Source organism: Ursus arctos, unplaced genomic scaffold (assembly GCF_023065955.2).
Source record: "Ursus arctos isolate Adak ecotype North America unplaced genomic scaffold, UrsArc2.0 scaffold_10, whole genome shotgun sequence".
In the NCBI taxonomy this organism is placed as follows: Eukaryota; Metazoa; Chordata; class Mammalia; order Carnivora; family Ursidae; genus Ursus; species Ursus arctos.
This window is the reverse complement of record NW_026622764.1, coordinates 73,089,778-73,117,265: the sequence shown is the minus strand read 5'-3', so window position 1 is coordinate 73,117,265 and position 27,488 is coordinate 73,089,778. Positions and strand designations below refer to the sequence as shown.

The 27,488-nt window shown below is 37.3% G+C and overlaps 1 protein-coding gene across 2 annotated transcripts in view; it reads right to left on the bottom strand.

The window, feature by feature from the left end:
- Positions 1 to 18,894: 18,894 nt before the first annotated feature.
- Positions 18,895 to 27,488, bottom strand: part of MTMR6 (myotubularin related protein 6) — a 33,160-nt gene continuing 24,566 nt past the window's right edge. For both annotated transcript variants that reach the window (XM_026493017.4, XM_044381700.3), the window contains 5 exons: positions 25,226 to 25,275; positions 24,604 to 24,804; positions 22,740 to 22,871; positions 22,528 to 22,654; positions 18,895 to 21,087 (listed from right to left, as the gene is read on the bottom strand). In XM_026493017.4, the coding sequence (XP_026348802.1) occupies positions 20,827 to 21,087; positions 22,528 to 22,654; positions 22,740 to 22,871; positions 24,604 to 24,804; positions 25,226 to 25,275 (771 nt within the window). In that variant the 3' untranslated portion in view covers positions 18,895 to 20,826. The remainder of the gene's footprint in view (positions 21,088 to 22,527; positions 22,655 to 22,739; positions 22,872 to 24,603; positions 24,805 to 25,225; positions 25,276 to 27,488) is intronic.

Here is a 27,488-nt window from a genome sequence, read left to right as displayed (position 1 = left end):
TGGTTGTGGCAATTCTTAAAATAAGACAACAATGGAGTTTGCTGCATCGAGTGGCTCTTCCTTTCATGAATGATTTCTCTGTAGCTTGCCATGCTATTTGACAGCATTTCACCCACAGTAGAACTTTTTCTAAATGCAAATCAATCCTCTCAAAGTCTGCTGTTCTTTTATCTGTTAAGTTGATGTAAGATTCTAAATCCTTTGTGGTCATTTCAACAGTCTTCACCGCATCTTCACCAGGAGCAGATTCCATCTCAAGAAACCCTTGCTTTGCTCATCCGTGAGAAGCAGCTCCTCATTTGTTAAAGTTTTATCATGGGGTTACAGCAATGCGGTCCCATCTTCTGGCCCCACTTCCAACTCCAGCTCTCTTGCTGTTTCCACCACCTCTGCAGTGACCACCTCCACTGGCGCCCTGAGCCCCTCCAAGTCCTCCGTGAGGGTGGGAACAAACCTCTCCCAAACTCCTGTGAATGTGGATATTTTGACCCCTTCCAATTGTTTGTAATGGCATCCCATTTCCAGGAGGGATTCAATTGACTTTGCCCAGATCCATCAGAGGAATCACTCTACATGACACCTATATAGCCTTATGAAATATGTTTTATTAATTTATTATTTTTATTATTTTATTATGGAATGCAGGATGGATATTGTGTGAGCAGGCATGAAGACAACATTCATCTCACCGTATATCTCCATCAGAGCTCTTGGGTGACCAGGTGCATTGTCAGTGAGCAGCAATATTTTGAAAGGAATTTTTTTTCCTGAGCAATAGATCTCAACAGTGGTCTTAAAATATTCAGTAAACCGTGTTGTAAACAGATGTGCTGTCATCCAGGCTTCATTATTCTATTTATAGAGCATAGACAGAATAGATTGAGCATAATTTCTTCGGGCCCTAGGGTTTGGGGAATGGTCTATGCGTTTGGCTTCAACTCAAAGTCACCAGCTGCATTAGCTCCTAATGAGATAGACAGCCTGTCCTTTGAAGCTCTGAAGCCAGGCATTGACTTCTCCTGTCTAAGTATAAGGGTCCTCAATGGCATCCTCTTCCAGTAGAAGGCTGTCTCATCTACACTGAAAACCTGTTGTTGCGTGTAGCCCCATCATTACTATTGTGGCTGGACCTTCCAGGGAACTTGCTGGAGCTTCTCCACCAGCACTTGCTGCTTCACCTTGAACTTCGTGTTACGGAGCTGACTTCTCTCCTTAATCCTCATGGACCGAACTCTGCCAGGTTCAGACTTTCCTTCTGCCGCTTCCTCACCTCTTGCAGCCCTCACAGAATGACAGAGTTAGGGCCTTGCTCTGGATTAGGCTTCGGCTTAAGGGAATATTGGAGCTGGTTTGATCTTTTAGCCAGACCAATCAAACTTTCTCTGTATCAATAATAAAGTTGTTTCACTTTCTTATCTATCATGTGCTCACTGGAGTAGCACTTTTCATTTCCTTCAAGAATTTTTCCTTTGCATTCACAACTTGGCTTGCTGTTTGGCACAAGAGGCCTCATTTTCAGTCTGCCATAGCTTTCAACCTGCCTTCCTCACTAAGCTTTATCATTTCTAGTTTTTGATCTAAAGTGAGAGGTGTGCAACTCTTCCTTTAACTTGAACACTTAGTGGCCACGATAGAGTTATTAATTGGCCTAATTTCAATATTGTTGTGTCTCAGGCAACAGGGAGGTCCAAGGAGAGGGAAGGAGATGGAGGAAGGGCCAGTCAGTGGAGCAGCTAGAACACACACATTTATGGATTAAGTTTGCTGTCTTCTGTGGGCATGGTTCGTGGCAACCCCAAACAAATTACAACAGTAACATCAATAATCACTGATCACAGATCACCATAACAAATATAATAATGAAAAAGTTTGAGACAATGCAGAATTACCAAAACGTGACCCACAGACGCAAAGTGGGCAAATGCTATTGGTGCCAATAGACTTGCTTGACATGGAGTTGCCACAAACCTTCAGTGTATAAAAAACACAGTATCTGGAAACAATAAGCTAAAGTGAGGTACACCTGTATGTCCTGTTGGTTCTGTATCTCTGGAGAACCCTAACACTCACAGATTTTGGTACCAAGAGTGGCTCTAGAAGAACAGAATTTTAGGGATGAGTTTTCTGAATTGGTTCTTGGGTTTGGGGAATTGGCATTCTAATCAGATTAGGTTTAAAGATGCTAATGAGGGGCGCCTGGGTGGCACAGCGGTTAAGCGTCTGCCTTCGGCTCAGGGCATGATCCCAGCGTTATGGGATCGAGCCCCACATCAGGCTCCTCCGCTATGAGCCTGCTTCTTCCTCTCCCACTCCCCCTGCTTGTGTTCCCCCTCTCGCTGGCTGTCTCTATCTCTGTTGAATAAATAAATAAAATCTTTAAAAAAAAATAAATAAAGATGCTAATGAATCTATTTCCAGTAGTAAAGAGAGCACTGATAGTCCATGGTATGAATCATCTATAGAAAGAGGCAAAATGGCTGCATTAGATCTTCTAATTAAACAATTTTAAGAAGTAAGATACTAAATGACTCTGCAGATGATATTTTGGAACATTTTTGGAAAACTAAGGCATATAACAAGGTTAGTTGGTTGATTCTAATGTCACTGGACAAAGTGCTGAAGGCAAAGGATGAGCTACTTAATCGCCACCATACTGCCACGTGAATGCCTTCTAATAATTTTCTGATCAACATTCCCTTTCCTGTTATATTTTGTATCTCTTCTCTAATCCTTTCTAAGTGCCATAGATATTCGGATCTTTCTTAAAGAAAATTTTAAGATCTTAGAACTGTAGGAAGACTTAGTACGCATTGTCCCTTACATTACACGTGAGGAAAGTAAGAGCCTTGCCCGGCGTGCGGTGGCAGAGCTAAGACTAGGGCCTGCTTCTCCTGGCCCTTGGGTCAGTGTTCCTTCCACACACAAAACCGCCTCCCTTCATTTATCAAGAAAACAAAAACACCTTGCTCTTACTAAGAAGGAGCTGTATGGAGTGATGAAGATGTTCTGAAACTGGATTAAGGTGAGGGTTGCACAGCTCTATAAACTTATTAAAAATCACTGCACACTTAAAATGGTTGAATTTTAGAGTGTGCAAATTGTGCCTCAATAAAGCTGAGAAACAATGAAAACTTATCCTTCGATAATGGCATTTGGTCAGAAGCAGGCTCTACACAGACAGCAGTAAATTACAGTTATTGCCTATTACTGTTTCCTCCTGCAGCTGAGGTCCCCATCCCTCTTTTAGTATCAGCCTTCTTGCTTGCTGCTACTAAAAGGTAAGATTCTCAAGGGCAGGGACTTTTTATACCTTGTTCCCTTCTATATCCCCAGCCCCTAGAATAATCCTAGAGTAATCTCTGGTACATGGTAGGCCTGCCAAATATTTGCCAAATGGATGAATAAATGAGAAATATGCAAACCTTTATTTTCTTACTATGCACTCTCTCTACCACATAGATTTTGGCTTCTTCCTCCAGGGAGGACTTGACAACCAGCCCAAAGTCTACAGATACTTAGGGGCTTGGGGGCAGAGCTGGGATCAGCCAGGCTCCGACGTCTGTGCACTTAATCCCTGCTCTATGGTGGCTTCCATAGCACTGAATAAATGTTAGCTGCTCTTATCACAACTCTGCAAATAGCTAGTTTCCCTACATCCCAAGAGATAGCCAAATTGGCTTGTATTTCTTCATTTAAGAGAGGGATGTGTAAATTTTTGTCTAAATAATAAGGGTTTTGGAATAACAGAAAGAGAGCAGATTTTGGAATCAGAAAGGTGAAGCGTGAATCCAGATCGCTAGCTGTCTGATAGGGGGCATGTCACCGAACTGCTCCAAGCTGGTCCCTTCACGAAATGAGGAAAATGTCACCATCTTTGCAGGGTTACTGAGAGACTTCAATGAAACGATATCTGTGATGTACCCAGCATCCTACATGGCATGCACTAGACGCTCAGCTAATGCCAAATGCCTGAAAGAAAAGAAATGGGGAAAAGCACTGAAGTGGGAAAAGCATCAAAGGAAAAGATAGTGAGAAGGCAGCATGAGTGAGACAAAGGTAGGAAAAACAGGCAGGAAGGAGCGCTCAACGCATTTACATAAATGTAAAACACACAATTTTTAAGGACAAGAATGACACCCATTAAACACTCTGAATGGATGTATTGGAGAGTGGAATATAAGTAAGGTGGAAGGGAAACAGCTCCAGACAGGGACTTGTGTGAACTGCTGCTGCTGTATACGTAGGATCCAGACACCCAAGGTCCTGCAGACTGCACTCCCACGTCCACACACTTCCCTCATATTCACATGGGCACAGAAAGAGGGAAGAAAGGCCAGCTTCCCCGGCCCCTCAACTTTTGTTCCCAATCCCCCTGATGTTTTGTTCCCCTATCTACCAACTGCTCAAGAAATCTACCTCCTGCTGGATCCAGTGAGCCTAAAATCCTCAACAAATTCCCTTAGGCCCTCACCTGCCACAACTACTTAGCCATCAGACCTCCTGCCCCCTCCACACATGCCAAGATTGCTTGCCAAGGACTTGTTTCTTGACAGTCTGTCCAATGTCGGCTATTTCTAAAGAATACATCATTAGATAGAGACTTCAGGATTGATACCTTCCTACAGAACCACCTTGTAGAAGAGCATACAGTTGGATCTGTTAAGAACAGACAGCAGAAAAACTAACACTTTCATCTGTCAAGCTCTGGAAAATTAAACTGATAAACAGATCTGGACAAGTGAGATCCCACTGTTTAGATTTTTACTGCCCAATATGGTAGGCACATGTGGCTACTGAGCTTGTAAAATGTGGTGAGTCCAAGTTGATATGTGCTGTAAATGTAAAATATACCAGATTTGGAAGATTTAGTATAAAAAATATGTTAAATATCACATTCATAATTTTTATATCAATTACTTGTTAAAATGATAATTTTTTGATGTATTGGGTTAAATAAAATCTATCATAAAAATTAATTTCATCTGCTTCTTTTTGCTTTTTTAAATGTGGCTCCTAGAAAATTTTAAAATTACACATATGGCTTGCATTATATTTCTATAGAAGAGAATTAAAAAAAATTTTTTAAAGATTTATTTACTTTAGAGAGAGAGAGAGAGCATGAGCATGGGGAAGGGCAGAGGAAGAGGGAGAGGAAGAGAATCTCAAGCAGACTCCCTGCTGAGTGCGGAGCCTGACCTAGGGCTCCACACAGGGCTTAATGCAGGGCTCACCCCAGGGCTTGATCCCCCAACCCTGAAATCATGACCCAAACCAAAATCAAAGGTCAGGTACTTAACAAACCGAGCCATTCAGGCACCCCTCTATAGAAGAGTATTAATCTGGACTTTCCTTACAACTGTTTCTCCTTGACGACTTTACCACAGGAATATCCTCGATAACACCATCAGATGATCTTAATATAGCGGCTTCTCACTCACCCAATTTCACACTCATGTGTGCTATTCAACTTGTCTCCAACTTCAGTTCATTTACAATATTCTGTGTTTGCTTTCAGATGATTATGAGTCTAGAATTTCTTATATATTTTATACGATCCGTTTAGCCATGTTTATTTTAATTTTCATCTTTTTGGTAACCATATCAAAACAAAAATTTAAGATGAGTTGAAGGATGATGGCTCAGTTAATGCAGCTCAGAAATGCTGTTCTCTCTTCTTCCTTGCTGAAGTGTCAGCTTTTCCTGATGGTCACTCTTCCTCTAGCTTTTCAACCTATACCGAGCCAACACTAGAGAATGACTGGGCCAGAGCAAAGACACCATAAGAAAAGAAAACTAGAGAGCAAAATGCCTTATAAACATTGATGCAAATATCCTCAACAAAATACTAGCAAACTGAGTTCAACAGCACATTAAAAAGATCATAGACCATGACCAAGTAGGATTTATTCTTGGAATGCAAATGTGGTTCAACATACAAAAATCAGTGTAATACACCACATTAACAAAAAGGGAAGAAAATCACATGATCAATTGATGCAGGAAATTCACTTGACAAATTCCAATGCCCTTTCATGACAAAAACACTGAACAAACTAAGAATAGAAGGAAATGTCCACAATATGGTAAAGGCCATATATGAAAAACCCATAGCTAACATCATACTAAATGGTGAAAGACAGAAAGCTTTCCTCCCAAGATTAAAAACAATACAAGGATGCCTGTTTTCACCATTTCTATTCAACATAGTACTGGAAGTTCTAGCCAGAGCAATTAGGCAAGAAAAAGAATCAAAAAGTATCCAAAGTGGAAATAAAGAAGTAAAATTATCTCTGTTCATAGATGATATGATCTTACATGTATAAAACCCTAAAGATTCTACACACACACACACACACACACACACACACACACACACACACACACACACATGTTAGAGCTGATAAATGAATATAGCAAATTTGTAAGACGCAAAATCAATGCACAAAAATTACTGGATTTCTATATGTTAGCAATGAACAGTCTAAAAAGAAAATTAAGAAAACAATTCCATTCAGGGCACCTGGGTGGCTCAGTCGGTTAACCGTCTGCCTTCAATTCAGGTCATGATCCTAGGGCCTGGGATTGAGCACCACATCTGGCTCCCAGCTCAGCGGGGATTCTGCTGCTCTCTCTGCCCCTCTCCCTGCTCATTCTCTCTCTCTCTCTCTCTCTCTCTCTCTCTCTCTGTCAATAAATAAATAAAATCTTAAAAGAAAAGAAAAGAATTCCATTCATAATAGTATCAAAAAGAACAAAATACTTAGGAATAAACTTAAACCAAGGAGGTGAAAGACTTGCACATTGAAAACTATAAAATGTTGCTGAAAGAAATTAAAGAAAGCTCAAAAAAATGGAAAGACAGTGCATGTTCATGGATCAGAAGACTTACTACTGTTAAGATGTCAATACTATCAAAAGCAATCTACAGGTTCAATAGAATGTCTATCAAAAATCCCACAGTATGTTTTGCAGAAATAGAAAAGCACATCCAAAAATTCACATGGAATTTCAAGGGATCCTAATAACCAAACAACTTTGAAAAAAGAACCAAGTTAGAGGACTCAAATCTCTGACTTCAAAAATTACTTCAACACTGCAATAATCAAAACAGTGTTGTAGTAGCATAAAGGCCAATATGTGCACTACTGGGGTAAAATTTAGAGACCAGGAACAAAGAAATAAACCCTCACATATATGGTTACTAGATTTTCAATAAGTGACAAGACTGTTCAATGGGGAAAGCACAGTTTTTTTTCAACAAACAATGCTGGGAAAACTGGGTATCCATATGCAAAAGAATGAAGTTGGACCCTTACCTTACCATATACAAAAATTCACTCAAAATGAATCAAAATGAAAAATACATTAACTGAAATATACCAGACACAACAGGACATACACTGCATGATTATACTTACACTAGGTAACTAGAATAGTCAAATTTATAGAGACAGAAAGTAGAAGAACAGTTGCTGAGGGCACTGGGGAGTTATTGATTAATGTTTGGGATGTTTCTGTTTGGGATGTTTAAAGAGTTCTGCAAATGGACAGGGGTGATGGTTTCACAACATTGTGAATGTGCTTAATGCCACTGAATTGTACATTTAAAAACAACTGAAATGGTAAACTCAATGTTATGTATATTTTACCACAACAATAACATAAAAAGAAGAAATGCAGGACTTCTGGGTTCCTCTGGGCTAACTGTAGCTATCTCTATTAGTTTGGGTTCCACAGACAAACAGAACCAGTAGGATATACATAGAGAAAGAGATTTATTATGAGGAATTGGCTCACACGATTATGGAGGCTGAGAAGTCCCATGATCTGCCATCTGCAAACTGGAGACCCAAGGAAAGCCAGTGATATAATTTAGTCCAAGTGTGAAGGCCTGAGAATCAGGGGGACCCAATGGTGTAAACCCCAGTCCTAGGGCTGGAGAAGACAAGTGTCCTAGCTAAATCACTCAGGCAAAAGAAGAAGGTAAATTCTCTCTTCCTCCACATTTTATTCTACTCAGGCCCCCAGTGGATGGGAAGGTGCCACCCACATTGGGGAGGGCAACCTGCTTTACCAATTCAAATGCTAATCTCAGAAACACCATCACAGAACATCCAGAATCATGTTCAGCCAAATATCTGGGTATCCATGACCCAGTCAAGTTGACACGTAAAACTAACACCACAAGCCCACCCCTTGTCAACCTAGCACCCATACACATCTCCTTAAACCATACTTAATTTTCAAATAAAGAAATAACTGTATAATTCTGCCTAACATGATACAGCTCTACCGCATACAACTGAAAAAGCACTAACCCCTTCCCCCAAAAAGGAAATAAAATCCTTGAGTGATGTTTGCTCTTTTCCTTGATGTTCTGGAACTTAAACACTATGATATAAAATTAACAATACTTAGATACTACAATACAGTCAATACATTAAATGTTATATAATAAGGAATAAGACGGGAAAGAAAACAAAGATATTTGCTTTATATATATATACACAAATGTATTCATAACAAAATAAGAAGGAAATACTCATGACAATTACAGTCCTCAATCTATAAATGGTCACATGGTCATTTCTGGTATACCCACTACCCATTCTGTTGTCCCTTTGCCTTCAGCCAGCACCTCAGCTGGTCATGGTTATTTTCCTGGTGGAGTGACCCAAACCTATATTCCTAAGGGTCTGGGCTGTTAGTAATTCTGACTGGATTGGGTTGTTGTAGTTTCCCGCTGATCTTAATCACAGGCCATGGTAGTATTAAGGGATGCTCACGAGGATCTCCTGTATTTTAGACATACTCTTCCTTACCTCCATTGTGTAACAGCAGTCTAATTTCCCCTTGGTAGCCAGGATCAATCACTCAGCCAGCATAGTAACTCCCTTCTTTGCCGGTTTATTCAGTGGCATGAGGAGCTCAAAGTGACTGGGTGGCAGTCTTAACCTCCAGGTCAATGAAATCATTGCTGTGTCTCCTGGTGGAAGCACTCCTCCCTCTCAAACTAAGACCATGTAGACCAGGATTGTCTGGGTGGCTCAGCTGGTTAAGTGTCTGTCTTTGGCTCAGGTGATGATCCCAGGGTCCTGGGATCGAGTCCCGCACCAGGTTCCCTGCTCAGAGTGTTGCCTGCTTCTCCCTCTCCCTCTGGTGCTACCCCTGCTTGTGTGCTCTCTCTCTCTCAAATAAATTAATTAAATACTTATTTTTAAAAAGCCTTTATAGACCAGCAGAGCATGATATCATGGGAATAGAAAGCAAAAACTTTGCTAATGGGTCACTAGGAGTAATAGTGAGTGATGCCACTCCCATTTCAATCCCTTGATTCCTGGAATCGTGAATGCTGGCTATGGAATTAAAAACAAAATATATTGGACACTGATTCAGAGCATATACAGCCTTCTGGAGAACCTTGTCCCAGCCCTGCAAGGCATTGGAACCTGGCTGGCACTGCAACTGAATCTTCAAAGGGCCATTCCATTGTTCTATCAAGCCATGTGTTTCTGGATATTAGGGAACATGACAAGACCAATGAGCATAAACTTTTCTGTTTACACAGATCAAGTAAGAATTTAGTAGGTTTCCTATCTATTTGACTTCTAGAAACACTATTATCAACTAGCCAATGCCATAGGTCTTTATGAGTCAGACTATTCTGATTGCTGTTTTGAGTCCACCGTCCATTACAGTAACCATACCCACATTGCCTTTGGCAGTTGAGTGCAGCCACTTGACCCCTGCCACCTTTAGATCCAATTACTTCCATTAGAACTTCCACAAATTCATCAGTGTAACTGTAAAGATCAACAGGGAGGGCTAATTAAGTCCCTTTTGGCACTCACTTGCAGCATAACTGAGAAATTTTTATAAATTTCAACTTAAATGTGACTGGGGAAATAAAGATCTGAGGCCAGCAGAATTGGTTCCAATTTCCAAAGTACACACCAACAGTGGAGAGTCAGATGGAAAATGAATGAGAGTGCAATGAGGTCTCAGTGGACAGTTAACACCAGCTACAGTTCATGCCCATAGACAGATAATCCCTATCTAAGTGAAGAAATATTGACAGCATTTCTGAAACTATAGAGTCAAAAAGAAGGGGTTTGGAACATATGTTGTGGTGATCTTAGGAAGATGTTACCTCTAGGGGAAAGAAAGCATTTTGAAAGGTGGAGATATTGGGAAAGAAGACAACAAAAGATAAGCTGAGACAAGATAATATAAATAAATCAGAGGACAGACAACAAAGGCACATTTATTAAAGAAACTGTACTTCACTACAGCAACAAAAGAGGAAGTTCTTGAACTGAGAAACCTGGTATGACGTGCTAATTCTTCCATTCTTCTTCATAGGATCACCTGCTATAACTGTTTCAAGAAAATTCTGCACAAATACTTATGAAAACAAAAAACAAGCATCCATGTGCAGTTATTATAAGAGGAAAACAAAGATGCGAGTTAAAACTTTTCAGTAGATGAAACCCCGAAGAGAAAGTCTACAAGTAAAGGTAAACTGTAGTAATACTAAAACATGCATTAAAATATAATTAAAAGAAGTGCCGATAAGATAAACAACCACTAATCACAAATTCAAAATCTCAGAATGGAAATGGACAAACAAAAAGATGTGAAACAAGAATTAACGAACTTGAAAAAGAAACTGATGCAAAAGAAAACAATTCCAGAAACAAAGATTAAATTTTAAGTTTCCAAAAGGAGAATATGAATAACTAAAAACACAATAAGCAGCATAGATGAAAGAAATAAAAAATGTAAAAAATTAAGCAGAAATGGATAAAATGGTAAAAAGAGAAACTGATACAGAAAACTGAAAAGATCCAACACTTAGGAAATTTGAACCCCTGAAGAAGTAAAATAAAACAATAAAATTAATATTTAAAGGATGATTCAAGAAAACTTTGCTGAAATAGAAGACCTGAATCTCTATGTTGAGCTGGGCCCTAGTGTACCTGGAAAAACCGACCTAGAAGAGGTAACTGCAAGACATAAGTTTATAAAACAACTTGACTTTAAAAAGAAAAAAAAAATGCACTGGACCTCCAGGGAAAGGACCAGGTCACTTATAACGAAAAGAAATCTGGCTGGCATCAGACTTCTCAACAATAAATAAAGTAAGCAACATTTTCAAGAAACTCCAGGAAAAAAAGTGTGAGCAAAGGATTTTATATCCAGCCACGCTACCCTGAAAGAATAAAATCTATAGAAAATATTTGAAACACACAAGAACTACAGAAAGATTGTACCTACAAGCAGCCCTTTTGAAGAATCTTCTCGGGGATAAGCTCCACTGGGGAAACTTTGGCAAAAGACTGGTGTTTTTTATTTTTTTATAATTTTTTTTATTATATTATGTTAGTCACCATACAGTACATCCCTGGTGTTTGATGTAAAAGACTGGTGTTTAGCATCTAAGATATTTAGTGAAAAATTCTAGAGTACAACAAAACTGAGGATAAGGGTGGAAGGATATTTTGGTAATGTCATATGCTCTGACAAAGTGGAAATAAAACAGCTGAACAAGGCTGGAGAAGTGAGAGAGAAGGGGAAGAGTAGAATCAACTCATTGATTGACACGTAAGTAGCAGATGAGAGCCAAGGATTATTACATATAGAGGACAAAAAAAAATCAGACACCTAAGTAAGGTAAAAAAATGAACTAGATGCATCATATAAAGTATCACTAAAAAGGCAACCATTTGAATACAAGTCCAAATATGTAGTAGCTAAAAGAAATGTTTAAAAATATTTTTTAAATAAAAAAAGTCTACATAGTAAAAAGATACAGTAAATACAGAAAGCTGCAGTAAGTTACACACAATAAAGTAATAAATTGTGGCAATGCTAACACCAAAGATGAGTCCATGTTAATATAAATAAATGAATAAATTGAAAATTTGATGATAAAATTTACACAGGCTCAAAGAACTTTTCCACAAAATACTAATATAATTAGTTTTAAAGAGGAAAAAGTAATTTCACACTGAAGAAACCTGGAAAATATCACTTTTTAAAAATATCTATCATCTATCTATCTATCATCTATTTATTTTTAGAGAAAGAAAGTGGGGGGCAGAGGGAGGAGAGAATTTTTTAAAAGATTTTATCTATTTATTTATTTATTTATTTATTTATTTATTTATTTAGAGAGTGAGAGCAGGTGGGAGGGGTAGAGGGGGAGGGAGAGAGAGAATCTGAAGCAGACTCCACACCCAGCATGGAGCCCAATGTGGGGCTCAATCTAACAACCCTGAGATTATGACCTGAGCCAAAACCAAGAGTCAGAGGCTCAACCGACTGAGCCACCCAGGCGCCCTGGGACATACCACTTTAAACAAGGCATCATAATGAATATCCCCAGTGGCAGAATAAACTGATTTCACCTGATAGTACAAAATAACTCATGAAATTCAAGAAGACACTGAGAAACTGCTCCTGAATGAAGAAGCTAAAGAGACGGGAGAACCAAATTCAATGTGGATTCAACAGCTGGGTTGTCTTTTCAAATAATTTAGGGGACAGCTGGGAAATTTGAACGGGGGTCTGAGGATTATAGAGTGGTTATGTTAACCTTCTGGTTTTAATGGCTGCATTGTGGTTACATGAGAATGTCTTTGTAGGGAAAATACACTAAAGGCCTAAAGGAGAAAGGACAGCATGTCGGCATCTTACTATCAAAGGGGTTCAGGAAAAATGTTCCTTCTGTACTTGCAACTTTTCTGCATAGTTGAGATTGTCTCAAAATAAATAATAACAATAATGGTAAAGAAAACCCTGAGAAAGAAAAGTGACAAGGCGGGGTAAGCTTTACCCTGTAGCCTTGATAAATACAGCTCTATGGCTTTGGTGCGTGAATAGACACCCCAATGCTAAGGAATGGAATCCGGAAGTACATAAACATGATGTCTCAAATCACTGACAAGATGAATTTACTAATAAATGACTGAAACAACAAGATAACCATTTGGGAAAAGATAAATTTGGATCCATATTTGTTTTTACATACCAGAACAAACCCCAAATCGATCAGAGTCAAATGGGAAAAAAACAACAAACCTGTAAGTACTAAAAGAACATGGGTGAATTATTTTATAGCCTAGAATTAGAAAGTCTAACTATCACTCAAAACAAGGAGTGTAAGATGAATAGCATTCCACCTCCAAAATATAAAACTCTCTTGCATGGCAAAAAGCACCAGAAGCAAATGACAAACAAGGAGAATATATTTGGCACATTATGTCATAGAGAGTTAGTCTCCCTAAAATATAAAAAGCTCTTAAGTAAAGACAAAATAGAACCTGTTCAGAAAAAAAACAGGCAAGCGATGAACACACAACTCACAGAAAAGTGCAAATGGCCTTAAATATATGAAAAAGAAAAAATATATTGATTCCTCATCCATCAATATACAATATCTTTACCATGCCTTCTTATCACCTGTCTATTATCTATCATCTATTTTCTATCTATCTATCTATCTATCTATCTATCTATCTATCTGTCTATCTACCTATCTATCTATCTATCTATCTATCTATCTATCTATCTATCTATCTATCGTCTATCTATCTATCTATCTATCACCTACCTATCTACACACACACACACACACACACACACACACACACACACACACATTTTGAACTATTTGGGTAAAATAGCATGTTTGAAATCTGTTTTAATATATGCCAACAATAAAAACGGTGGACTGTCAATCAAATGTGATTCGCAAACTGCCATTAAAAATTGATTCTAGAGAGAACATGAAGGTTCATTGTACTACTGTTATTTTTGAACTTTTGGACATTTGCATAATAAAGTTTTAAAAATAGGAACGACTTGAATTAACTAGTTTAATAAAATCTATACAATGAAGTATTATGCAGCCTTAAATAAGCAATGAGCAAGCTCTATTTGTAATGATATGAAGTAATCTCCAAGAGTCAAGTAAAAAAAAAAAAAGCTTGCTTTTTTAGATATAGATAGTATATATCTATTCAAGATATAGAATATATAGTCTATTCAAGATATAGAATAATATATATAGTATGTATCCTTTGTTCAAGAAAAAAGGGAATGGGGCACCTGGATGGCTCAGCTGTTGAGTGTCTGCCTTCAGCTCAGGTCATGATCCCAGGGTCCTGGGATTGAGCCCCCAACAGGCTCCCTGCTTGGTGGGAAGCCTGCTTCTCCCTCTCACACTCCTCTTGCTTGTGTTCCCTCTCTCTCTGTCAAATAAATAAATAAAATCTTAAAAAAAAAAGAAAAAAGGGAATAAATATATATGTGTATATACATGATGTGAGTATGCACATATATTTACAAAAAGAAACATTGGAAGGGTAATAGAAACCAATAAAAGCAGCTACCTATGGTGGGGAGGATGGAAGAGTCATGGAAAAAAACAAGGAGGAAGTGAAGGTAATGAAAGTAAGACTTCTGGATATACCTTTTAATATAAATTTGAATTTTGAACTGTCTTACCTATTTAAAAATCCACTAAATCAAAATTAGAAAGCCTAAATTTGAAAACAAAATCTCAGTTGTATTTCAAATTTCTACAGGCATACCTTGTTTTACTGCACTTCATATATACTGCTTTTTTTTTTTAATTGAAGGTTTGTGGCAACCTTACATCAAGTCTATTGGCACCATTTATCCAACAGCATTTGCTCACTTCATATCTCTGCGTTGCATTTTGGTATTCTTACAATGTTTCAAACTTTTTCATCACTATTTTATTTGTTATGGTGAGCTGTGATCAGTGATTACAACTCACTGAAGGCTCACATGATGGTGAGCATTTTTTAGCGAAAAAGTATTAAGGTATGTACATTGTTTTTATAGGCATAATTCTATTGCACACTTAATAACTATAGTATAGTGTAAAAATAACTTTTATATGTACTGGAAACAAAAAAAATCATTAGACTCACGTAATGTGATAGTCACTCTATTGCAGTGGTCTGGAATCAAACCCCAGTATCTCTGAGGTATGACTGTAATGCATACAGAGAAATTTCAAGTGACTTCTGAATACAGTATTTTGTACATTCTTGGTAGGATATATATAAGGATAAAGAGAACTGCAAAGAAATCTTAAATTTTACTCAGTATTCCTATTATTAGTAGTAGTACTAATTATAATTTTGAAGCTATACTTTGAATGTCTTAGTATAAAGCAAAAAATGTCAATTTACACATGCTATTAGAAACTAAGATTTTTATTTTTTATGTATTTTTTTAGAGGGGGAGGAGAGGCAGAGGGAGAAGGAAAGAGAGTCTCAAGCGGACTCCATGCCCAGCACAGAGCCCAGTGTGAGGCTTGATCTCACAACCCTGTGTTCGTGACCTGAGCTGAAATCAAGAGTCGGACACTTTAATCGACTGAGCCACACAAGCACCCTGAGAAACTAAGATTTTTAGTATAAGGGAAATAGAGATACACATCAAAGAAGAAAACACTGTGGTAATAATAACTTGAATTACTATGATTTAAACTCATTATTTTTAAAAATACATTTTCTAGCTCTGTCCATTGAAAGGGCCTGGGAGCAATGATGCCCCAGTAGCAATGAGCACATCTAATATGTCCAGAGTTTGGTTTAAATATCATTCCCCACTAAGAGGAACAAAGGTTCCTTCAAGAAATGGCTGATTCCAAAACTGGAGTAAAGAAAGCACAAGATGAGCTTAGGACACCTGCTCATGTCAGAAACCAAAGATGTGCTCAAAACTAACTGGTACGTGAAAAGGGTATGGAAGGACCTTGGAGCTCTTCTGGACAGATTATAAAAATACACATCCTACAGAAAGAGAGAACACTAGTGTTTGGAGGTGACCATCACAACTCCTTATTCTGAAAACTAGTGATTAAAGGGAAGATTTAAGCTTTTATCACATCTTTCTTCAGAGGAATTTTCTGATTTGATGAATGAAAGCATTTCTTTAAACAATACCATCAGGGGGCGCCTGGGTGGCTCAGTTGTTAAGCGTCTGCCTTCAGCTCAGGGTGTGATCCCGGCGTTGTGGGATTGAGCCCCACATCAGGCTCCTCTGCTATGAGCCTGCTTCTTCCTCTCCCACTCCCCCTGCTTGTGTTCCCTCTCTCGCTGGCTGTCTCTCTCCCTGTCAAATAAATAAATAAAATCTTAAAAAAAAAAATAAACAATACCATCAGATAAATGTAAAAGGAAAGACAAATTTAAAAAATCACCATTTCGGAAGACCTAATGAAAATAATTGATTCAGGCAAATATTATCAATGGGCAGGTTGTTAGGGAATGGGATATTCATTTTGATGTCAAAATAACACCTGGCAGAGCATTTGGTAAGTGCAAAGGGAAAAAATACATATATACCTTTATAAGGAGAGGCCAACCAAGTGACCAAACACCATCAAAATAGTGGAACAGCCTATCTTACCCTCCTGAGTAATTCAATATGAAATGCAAAGCATCTTTCCTAAAATGCTTGATCTGCATCTCATTTAATGCCTATTTTCTAGGAGGTACAGCAGATAGGGGACAAGTTAAACTACACCCGGCGGAAACAACTGGGCAAATGCACTAAGTGGTAAGATACTCCATAGCTGGTCTGGTTCAAGACATCAGTGCAAAGGAAGGTGAGGGGCTGTTCAAGATGAGGCTAAAGAGCTACAAGCAAATGCCATGCGCGAACCTTAACTGGATAGGAGTGCAAAAATAAGCCAAAGGCCATCTGGAGTCAATGGAAGACTGAATTTTAGATGAAATCCAAGGATTATTAACTTCTGAGGTGTGCTAATGGTTTCATCACTCACGATGAACTAGGTTATAGCACAGTAACAAAGAGCCCAAATTCTCAGTGGCCTAAAACAAAGGTTAATTTCTCACCCCTGTTGTGTAGCAGTTTCATAAATATGATGCCCTCAAGCTATTGCTCTTCACACAAGAGGAATTGCATTTCCTTTAAGAGCAAGAGAGATGCTTACGGATTGGGGTGGGTGGTTTAGAGTGTGATTCTCCCACTATTCTGCCACAGAATCTCCAAAATACTGTTAGATGCAAACGCTTCTGAAAGTTGCTTTCGGTTACACGTTCCACTATTTCGCAGAAGTTGCTGTGCAAAGGGATATTTTACTTGCTTAGAAATAACTAGAGTAGCACTATAGTGTTTATAAAAATGGCAGAAATTGGTGTTTTTTTCTTAGAAGACAAGTACAACAGCATATATTCTGTTCTTCAGATATTCAGTGATTTTAGATTACAGTTGATCTTTTTCTACAGATTTCTAAAGCTTATAGTTATGTATTTTTAAAAATAGGTTCTGCATTTTAACTAACCAAAACATGTTAATGCCAATTGGACTACTGCATGGAAAAGCCAACAAAACAACAAAAATTTGGCCAGTGAAAATGGATCAACATCACTGATAACAGTCTGCAATTACTCTCAATAGTTCTGTAAATGAACAGAATTTCATACAACTTAGAATGCCAACTGAAAAATTTTCAGTACTCTCAAGCTGACCTTAAAAACAAAAAGACGTCAGAAAAGGCTATTGGAATGGTCAAAATGCAGAACACTGGCAACACGGGCAACACTGAACACTGGTGAGGCTGTGGAGCAACAGGAACTCTCATTCACTGCTGGGGGAAACGGTGCAGCCACCTTGGAAGACAGTTTGGCAGTTTCTTACAAAATTAAACATACTCTTACGACAAACAACCCAGTAATTACATTCCTTGGTATCTACCCAAAGGAGATGAAAACTTCTGTCCACACAAAAACCTGCACACGGATGTTTAAACACAACTTTATTCACAATTGCCGTAATTTGGAAGCAAGTCGGGTGTCCTACAATAGGTGAATGAATAAACTGTGATACATCTAGACAATGGAATATTACTCAGTACTAAAAAAGAAATGAGTGAGCTATCAAGATATGAAAAAACATAGAACCTGAAATGCATTTATTATGTGAAAGACGTCAATCTGAAAGGCCACACACTATATGATCCCTCCTATGTGACACTCTAGAAATGGTAAAACTATGGAGACAATAGAAAGATCAGTGGTTGCCAGAGGTTGAGGGATAGGGAGGGATTAATAGGCAGAGCATAGTGGATTTTTTGGGCCATGAAAAATACCCTGTGTGATACTATAAAGGCCATTATATATTCGTCCAAAACCCACAGAATATACACCACCAAGAATGAACCCTAAGGTAAACTATGGACTTCTTGGGGTGATTATGATGTGTTAAGCAGGTTCATTAATTGTTACAAAGGTCCTACTCTGGTGGGGTATATAAAAAATTTCTGGACCTTCCTCTCAATTTTGCTGTGAACCTAAAACTTCTCTTAAAAAAATAGTCTTGAAAAAGGGGGGAGGGTTCCTGATATTACCCCCTGCCCTGCTACTCCACCAAATAAAGAGAACTTTAAAAAAAAAAAAAAGCACTTCCCTCCATCTTTATTTAGTCAAGACTCTCTGAGCTGCTTCTAGCCGAGCTAACCTTTCAAAACACTCCCATATAAACTCTTTCCTGCAAGTCATCTTCATCATCATGTTTATCTCCAGATCTGCCTTTGGTGAGACATTTTACCCTGAATGTATATACTGGACATTGCCTTCCACCGAAATTAAGTGATATTATCACCTATGCTGAACCTTTTCGCCCACTATACCTATTTTAAATATTTTGGAAATTATTTTTACATATCAGTTATTATTTATCAACATCAACCTTTTAGAAAATGACTTGCTCAAACCTTATAGTGTTATGATTAGTATAATGTGCAGGTCCATTTGCCTAAGTGAGGAAAGAAAAAAAACAATCACAACTTGATCCCGTTTTTTTTTTTCAAAAGAAAAACATCCAAAGTAAAATACGAACATTTAATTACCTTTAAATAATATGTAATAATTTACATGCTATACATTCCCAAACACATTGAAAGTAAATTTTATAAGACATATACACAATCTGCTTTTTGCCAACATATACCCTGTAGGTCACTTAAGATGGTAACTGATTTCTCAGTCCATGTGTGAGCACATAAACACACATATATATGCCTGAAGTTGAAGATAATGAACCAAAAAAAAGTTGAATATAAGAAGTCTGCCATGGAAGATTCTAAAACCATAATCAGTAACTGGAACCAAGTAACAAGGCACAAAAGTTACCCTTTGTGGTCACAAAGATTAAGTTTCCTGCCCCAGAGCTTCAGTATGGAAATAGACTTGGCTAAATCACAAACTGTATTTTATAGTACATTTCTGTTACTGTTTAAAAAGGAGTATTTTTCTTATTACATAATGCATTACACAAAAGCATTGGAAAAATAAACAGGATTAGATAAGTTCTCATACAATAAAGCTTTTTTTCCCATTTGAAAAAGATATTTATGCTCAAAACTAATATAATAGATATACGTACAGTAAAGAGAAGCATTAGGGATCCTACCCAGGTTTCCTACTACCCCTGAATCATACCTCTTGCCAGTCATGTTACTTAAACCTTCAATTTTAAAGCCAGCTGGGTGATACTGTCAATTGCATGTGAATTGGTTTTTGTTTTTGTGTTTTTTGTCATTTACAGATATGTTACTGGCACACAGAACAGTTAATATAACATGGCAAAATGAAACTTTTCTTAGCATTAAGTTGTTTTTGCTAAACATTAACTTTGTACTAGGCTATCTTTAATTTTCCTTTTTTATTCCTATGTAAACAGAGAGAAAAAAAAGGTTCCACAGAGAAATGGCTGCTTTAAAATTCATGCAACCAAGCAAAGTCTAAACTATCTGTACTTCCCTTTTTTTAACCCCAAAATTTTGGGGAAACTGAAAGTTTGTTCTGGGAAGAGCAACTCATTGAGAGATAATGGTTTCTAGGAACAGTTTTAGAGCCTAGCTTTTTAAAGTTACACAGTTATCCAAGGAATAAAGCCAACCACAAAGTAAGAATCAAAGAATGCAGTAATCCATACATAAAAGAAAGTCAGATATGTTTACACATATTCAAAAAATCAATAATCTTAGTCGTAAATAAACTGGTCATCAAATGTAGCACTGCAGAAACTGTAATTGGAACGAAACCTTCAGTTTCATTAATTTTGAATATGGACGTGGGAGCAGCTGACCATGAACTGAACACTGCACTTCCACATCTGTTTATACAGGAGTGTTGTAGCATGCAGCCCCTGCAGAAACGACGGTGCAATTCTTTACAAATAAAACAAGGCTGACCAAAAGAAAAAAACCCAAAGAATCAAAAACCTGCTCTTGCCTATAAAACTTAAGAGTGAAGAATAAATTCAGATTTTAAGGCTTTCTTAGAATATTTTTCATGGCACTTCAACATTAAACATCACTAATAGGCAAAATATGGAAATATTCATAGTTACAGAATTATATAATCAAAAGTACATGCCATGTCAATTATTAAGTAAGAGAGAACTTTGTCGAGGTTTGTTTCCTGGCAATTAAATTACAGTTAAGGAAGGTTATTCATGTTTGGCTGTAATTAACATATAAATCATACAGAAATGTCAATTCACTAGCATACATTACAAATGGTGTTTTGAATAAATCTGCCACCACCACTCGTTTCATAAAGAACTGAAAGTCATTCCCTGCTGGAAATGCAATTAAACGGACTTATTTCTCTCACAAGAGCAGTTATTATCCTTTCTCCAACTTTTAAACTGTAAGATCATTATTCGACAAATTCCTTTTGGTTATGCGCACAGATCATTCTCACAATAATCCATTTCTCGCACTACAGTCAGTCCAGAAAATACTCTACAGACCTAACAGGTCATTCTGGCCACACCATACTCCAAGCTGACCACACCAGGTTCCGACTTGGAGAACTCTTCTGCGTATTCACTGTAGCGATTATCTGCTGGGTTGCTGCCCTCTATAGTTCGAAGAGCATGGTTCACAGGCAACAGAGTTTGCTCCTTAAAACACAAGGAAGTTTTGAGGGTAGGTGATTCCGGATGAACTGAATGTAACAATTCCTTGGTGAGAATTCCATCTGTTTGCTTATTTTTACGTTGCTTAATTTTCTAAAATCCAAATTTGAAAAAAATTACTAATTACACACACTACATGTTCAATATAGGTTAGATGAAAGAAGAAACCATGCTTTTGTAAATGTTGTGATATATATATATATATATATATATATATATATATATATATATATATATATATGACTAACTAAGAATTGATGTCTGGTGTATAAAGAACTCTTACAGATCAATAAGGAAAAGGCAAATATGCCAACAGAAAAATGAATGGAGGTTTGAATAAACCATTCAGAGAACAGGAAAAACTAAATGGCCAGCAAATATATGAAAAGTCATTTAACTTCCTTTGTTATCATGTAAATCCAAAACTGAAAACAAGTTAAATGTTCTGTAGTAGCTGAATGGACTGTGATAGATGCATATAAGAGAATGTTATACAGTAGTTATTTAATAAAACACATGAATCGAAGCTACATGTATCAACATGGATAAATTTCAAAACAACGTTGAGTAAATGAAGCATGACAATGTAACAACCTTTACATAGTTTTATAAACACGCAGTTCCTTACGCTGGGTGAAGGGTATATGTGCATTCATGTTTCTGTTGCTCTTTTATACCTTGTAAAAATATATTCTTTTGTATTTCTTCAATATAAAATAAAAATATTTCAAATCACACAAAGCAATATTATAAATTGTGGATAAAAAACATATATAATATAGTAGAAATATAGAAATATGCACAAGAACAATTAACACCAAATTCAGTACAAAGTAGGTGGGGAGGGGTAAGGAGGAGTATATTTCTTCAAATATATCTATCATGTTTCATTTCTTAAAACAAAAACATGAAAGATCTGAAATGAATATGATAAATGTTAAAATCTCACAAAGCTAGTGGTAGATTCCCTGATATTATGTTCATATCTCTACTTTTCCACATACAGTTGGCCCCTGAACAACACAGGGGTTGGGGGAACCAACACCCCGTGCAATCAAAAATCCACATATAACTTCTGACTCCCCAAAAAATGAAACTACTAATAGTCTATTGTTGACTAGAAACCTTACCAATAGCATAAAGTCATTGACACACATTTGTAAGTTGTATGTATTAATACTGTATTCTCCCAATAAAGTAAGCTAGAGGAAAAAAAATGTTACTAAGAAAATCACAAGAGAAAATACATTTACAGTACTGTACTGTATTTATCGAAAAAAATCCACTTATAAGTGGACCTGTGCAGTTCAAAGCTATATGGTTCAAGGGTCAATTGTACTTCAAATACTTCAATGTTGCAATTCAGGGAAAGCAATTCAAACTAACCCACTGAAAGTAGAGGAGATGTGATTCTGAAGCAGTCGTGTACTCAGGAGGTTTCTAGATATACTAATTTACACTGAGAACAGAAGTAAGGAAATACACTAATTTAATATTGCAAATATATTGCATTAGACACTTCAGGATACTTACAGATTCTAAGTCCTTAATATCTTTCTCTAACTGTTTATTTTGCTCATTCATATTCATAATTATATTAAACACGGACTGTCTAGGATGCAATGTTCGATCAAATTGGTGGTACATGTTTCTCCAAAACCTTTATGACAAAAACAAAAAATAACAACTCAATAAATTGTGTTTGAGAAAAATCAAGTATAAATACCTCAATGATGCCAACTTACTTAAAATTGAAAGATACTGTATTTGGCTCCAAAACTGCAAATTTCGGAGATTTGGAACTGTAGAGAGGATTTAAATACTTCTTTTGGTCATCCAGGAGAAATGGCCACAGGGAGTAAGTCTTTTCCTTTAACCTTAGTGTAATGAGAAAAACAAAGATCTATCCCACAGATGCTAATACTCATTTTTATCAATCAGGCAATTGTCTCTCAAGTAGATTTAAGTTTTTAATTTTTCCTTCTCTTTGCAACCTAACCTTACCTTGTCTCTGAATTCTGTATTCTCCCTTTTCTCCTTTCACTTATAATCATGAAATACATAAAACCATGTCTCTCTGAACATAACACAGGTCTATCATTTTCTCTCACAACCATACACGTTAAGAGATTCGACTCACACAATTTCATAAACATGGTCTCTGTCATACCTATTTCAAATCACCATACACATGTATATAGAGTAAGACACTTGTATCACTCTTTGGCCTCATTCTCTTAGCCCTATATCTGGGCTGTAGTAACATGTATTACAGAGCAGGGACAAGTTTAAGTGTGAGTGAGTAGCAAAAAAGGGAATTAGGAAAAATCAGGACATTATTCAACAGTAAAAAGATGCCAATCATATTGCAACTCTAAGAGTAAGTTAGGTAAAGTAAATGGATAAAGGGTAGAATGATTTAGATAGTATATTTACCAAATAAATATAAAATAGATGGGGGTACAGGGGGAAATGGAGAGTCTGCTCATTTTTCTAAACCCCTAAGATGACCAATAAGTAAGTTCTTAGAGAAAGACGACTAGGAAATAAGTGCTTTTATTATCATCTTCCTTTGTAGAGGACGTTTGGCACTAACTGAGAACAGTGTTTCCTAAAAGAGCTCTGTACTCTCGGAGTCGCCTGCTCCAAATTATGATACACTACTGTGAGTTACTATAGCACAGAGCGAAGTCTGAACGCTCTTTGATTTGCACCTCTGTCATACTCTTGTTTCACTTGTAGTTCCCTTTACACGTCTTTAGAATCTTCCAAGTGCTCCCAGTTCTGCCTTCAACTCTGTTGAGAGTGAGAGCATGTGGCTATCTTCAAACTACTACCAGATTTAGCTTCTCTAATACGTCACTTGAACATTCAAGGATCTATAACTGCTCTTTATTGACTTGTAAGAAATCTAAACTCAGAAACCCAACCTAAAAAAAATTTATATGTAAGCACTTCTCACAGCCTTATCCCACATTTCCTTTGTATCAAAATTTAGCCAGAAACCCCTACTCCCCAAAGACTGATTAGGAAAGAAGAGGCATGAGACCCAACTCAGGGACAGACACTACAGCCAACATAGGTCTATTTTCCCCAAAAAATTATCTGCTTAGAAATGTGAGGAAAACTATAAGGCTTCGTCTTACCTTAAAACCAACAGTTTTTAAATCCTTTACCAAACTTTAAAGCTTAATGACCAATACTTTCTAAGAAATAAAATAATGTTAAGATTTTTCTGTTCTAAATATACATTCAGACTAGAGAGGAGTAGGATGGCGGTTTCCAGGGTGTTGGTAAGGTTTCTTGTTCTGGGTGCTGGTTACATAGATGGATGAGTTTCAGATTTATTGAGCTTCACACTTATGCCATATGTACTTTTCTGTATGTATGCTACATTTCAAAACAAATTTTTAAAATGTTTTTACTATTAACCTGAGGATGTGAGGGATAGAGGGTACTTAGCTTCAGAAATACCAGTCAATAAAATCTTTACAATAAAATTCAGTTCTATTACATACTGTCAAGATATTTTATTATATTCCACTATGATTTATGTTAGACCTCAACCAAGTAGGGAAAAAAGAGCCCATTTTATGCAAACTGTCTTACTTGAGCTCTTCTCTTTCCTTCTGACAATTTCCAAGGAAGTTTCCAAATTGGCATGAATGAATATGTTCATGGATCTGAAGAAGAAATGCTTCATTGAATTCAAAGTCTTGTGGGAACTGTTCGGTCAAATGCCACACACACTCCAAGAACTGAGTAAACACCGGTGAGACTTCCTTTGGGTCACCATCCAAATGGCCACACCTAGCCCCCCAGAAAGTACAAGCTTTTAAAAATGCCTCTGAAAGAAGTCAATTATTCCGGTATTATCAAATTTAAACACATACACATGAACCTAAAACACTACTCTATTGTCATAAAAAAAGCATAATGTTTTTATTAAAAACAATTTAAATCTGTAAGTTTTTCAACAACTGTAAAGGATTACCTTCTAAGTACCACAGTCCAGACAAAAAGGAAGGTAATAAACTGCCACAAAAATTAACAAAGGTATGAGAATTGAAAGAAATGACAGAAAAAATTAAGTCAGTTTTCATACAAAAAAACCGATAGCACTCTCACCTACCACTGGATATGCAAGTTCATGAAGAAGAGAAACAGTCTGGCACTCTAAAATGGTTTTACTAATCTTACAAAATATATAAATGTAAAAACTATGACTCACCTCTCTGAAAACTTATGTCCAAAAGAGATCCAATCCTTTTCTATTAAAACCTTAATGAGAAAAAGCAAACCCATTTTACAACTACTTTCAATTCCTTTTGTTTAACATGGATTAAATCCTATTATCTTAACAGCATTTACCCTTTTAACTTATGGTTGCAAATAAAACAAAACAAACTTTTGTTCAATTATAGGCAAAAGACAGCAAGAACCTGGAGTAGAGGTTGGTTTAACAAAGACTAAAAATGACACAGAAAAGAAATATAGTAATCCTGTGACATAAGTCATTTCGGTTGTATTTATTATATTTTAAGTGAAAATTACATGTTATAAAGCGTTAGCACATTTACATTTCTGTATGTCTAATGATGGTATCTGCATAGAAAAAAGGCTACGAAAATGTAAATCAAGTTGTTAACAGTGTTAACTGTGGGTGGTAGACTGGGGTGTATGCTTTAAACCTTTTGGCTTACTTGTGGTACATTACTTATACAGTACTTACCAGAAAAAAAATGATAAAGACACCAATAAAAAGTGTATATTCAAATTCAGACGGTAATATCCAACCTCTTGAATGGACTCTCTTTATGTATTTTGTCTGTCACAACTCTACTGAAGTAATAGGCTTCTAATTTTTGTCAGTCTAACTTACACAACATACCTTCCTAGTATTTAATATATCTCATAATTTCATTACATAATCACCAAGTACATTCTTTACAGTGTCAAAACTGCCACCTGTAGGGGGAGATAAGATGGCAGTGGGGTAGGAGGGTCCCAGGCTGGTCTTGTCAGTTGAACACAAATAGATAATGATCAAATCATCCTAAATACCCCAGAAATCGCCTGAAGACTGACAAAACAAACTCCATAACTAAGGGGAGAGAAGAAGCATCATTGAAGAAGCACCAAGAGGCAACATGATCCTTATTCTCAGCTAAGCACACTCTAGAACAGGGAGGTTAAATTCCTACCGGACAAAATGACGGGATGGAGAAACTCACCCCAAAAGAAAGAAGGGAGGTAGTACTCACTGCCAGGGATTTTTTTTTTAAAAAGCCACCTTTAGCTTCTTTGTTGTAAATTTTGCAGAAGGCCATATAACGTGACAGGGAAAGATACAGTTTCTGGAGCCATGTTGCATGGGCTCAAATCCTAGCTTTGCTGCTTCCACAACTGTGTGACCTCAGGCAGGTGGTCTTCAGGCTGAGCCCCAGATTTTACTGCAGGCCATCTGCCGGTCCTCTACACACCCACATCGAAAACTTAACTCAGTATCTTTCTCACTGCACTTAGACTTCTGCTTCTCTCAGTAGAGAGCAAGAGAACAGCACCATCCATCCTAGCACCTGAGTCCAGAGACTGGAAATCATCCTGGAAAAGGCCTCCTCTCTTCTCCACATCCAACCCAGCAACAATTCTTACTGATTCTACTTTCTCAGCATCCCTGGAGGTTGAACCTATTACCTCCTCTTGCATTCATGTGATACTGCCTTACTCCTGGCCCTCTTTTCTCTCCTGAGTTATCCTACCAGTTTCTACACTGGTCTCCCCGCTCCATTTCCACTACCCTCCACCTTGAAGACATCAAGCCATCTTTTTACAAAGCAGACCCAAGCAAGTTACTGTTTCCTCTATTTAAAGCCCTTTAATGGCTCTCACTATCCAAAGGGGGTAAAGGCCAAATTCCAGTCTCCTCTTCCTGAGCCCTTCATCCCACTATATCCTTCTGCACCCAAGCATCCCACTCTAACACCCTGAACTCCAGCCATCACATATCATCTGCATTCAGCCTACGGAGCTATGCTTTGGTTCTCATTGTTCCTTTTGCCTGGGAAGCTCTCACACTGTCCCTGGGCATTTATTACATGATTTCATTTGAATGTCTAGCAAACAATTAAAGCCAAACATGGCAAAGAACATATTCCTCATCTTATACTCTTAAGGTAAGCTGCACATAATTTTATTAGCAGCACTTCCATTCAGCCTAAGATTCAGTATGTCAGTGCCACCAAATAATGGTGCTGAAAGGGAGCTGGTGATGTTAAATCTTCCCCTGCTTCAAGATGGCACTGCATTTCATTATTCTAAACTAATGAAAACTTTCTACGATCTCTTTACTTACTTTACTTGTCATGAATTAAGATGTAAATTTTGAAAACATAAGTTAATCTGATCACGTGTTAAAAGACAAACAAAAAACAGGAGCCAGGGCTTTAGCTTCACAAAGCAGAAAATCTGTTCAACTAGAAATTTAATCTTCG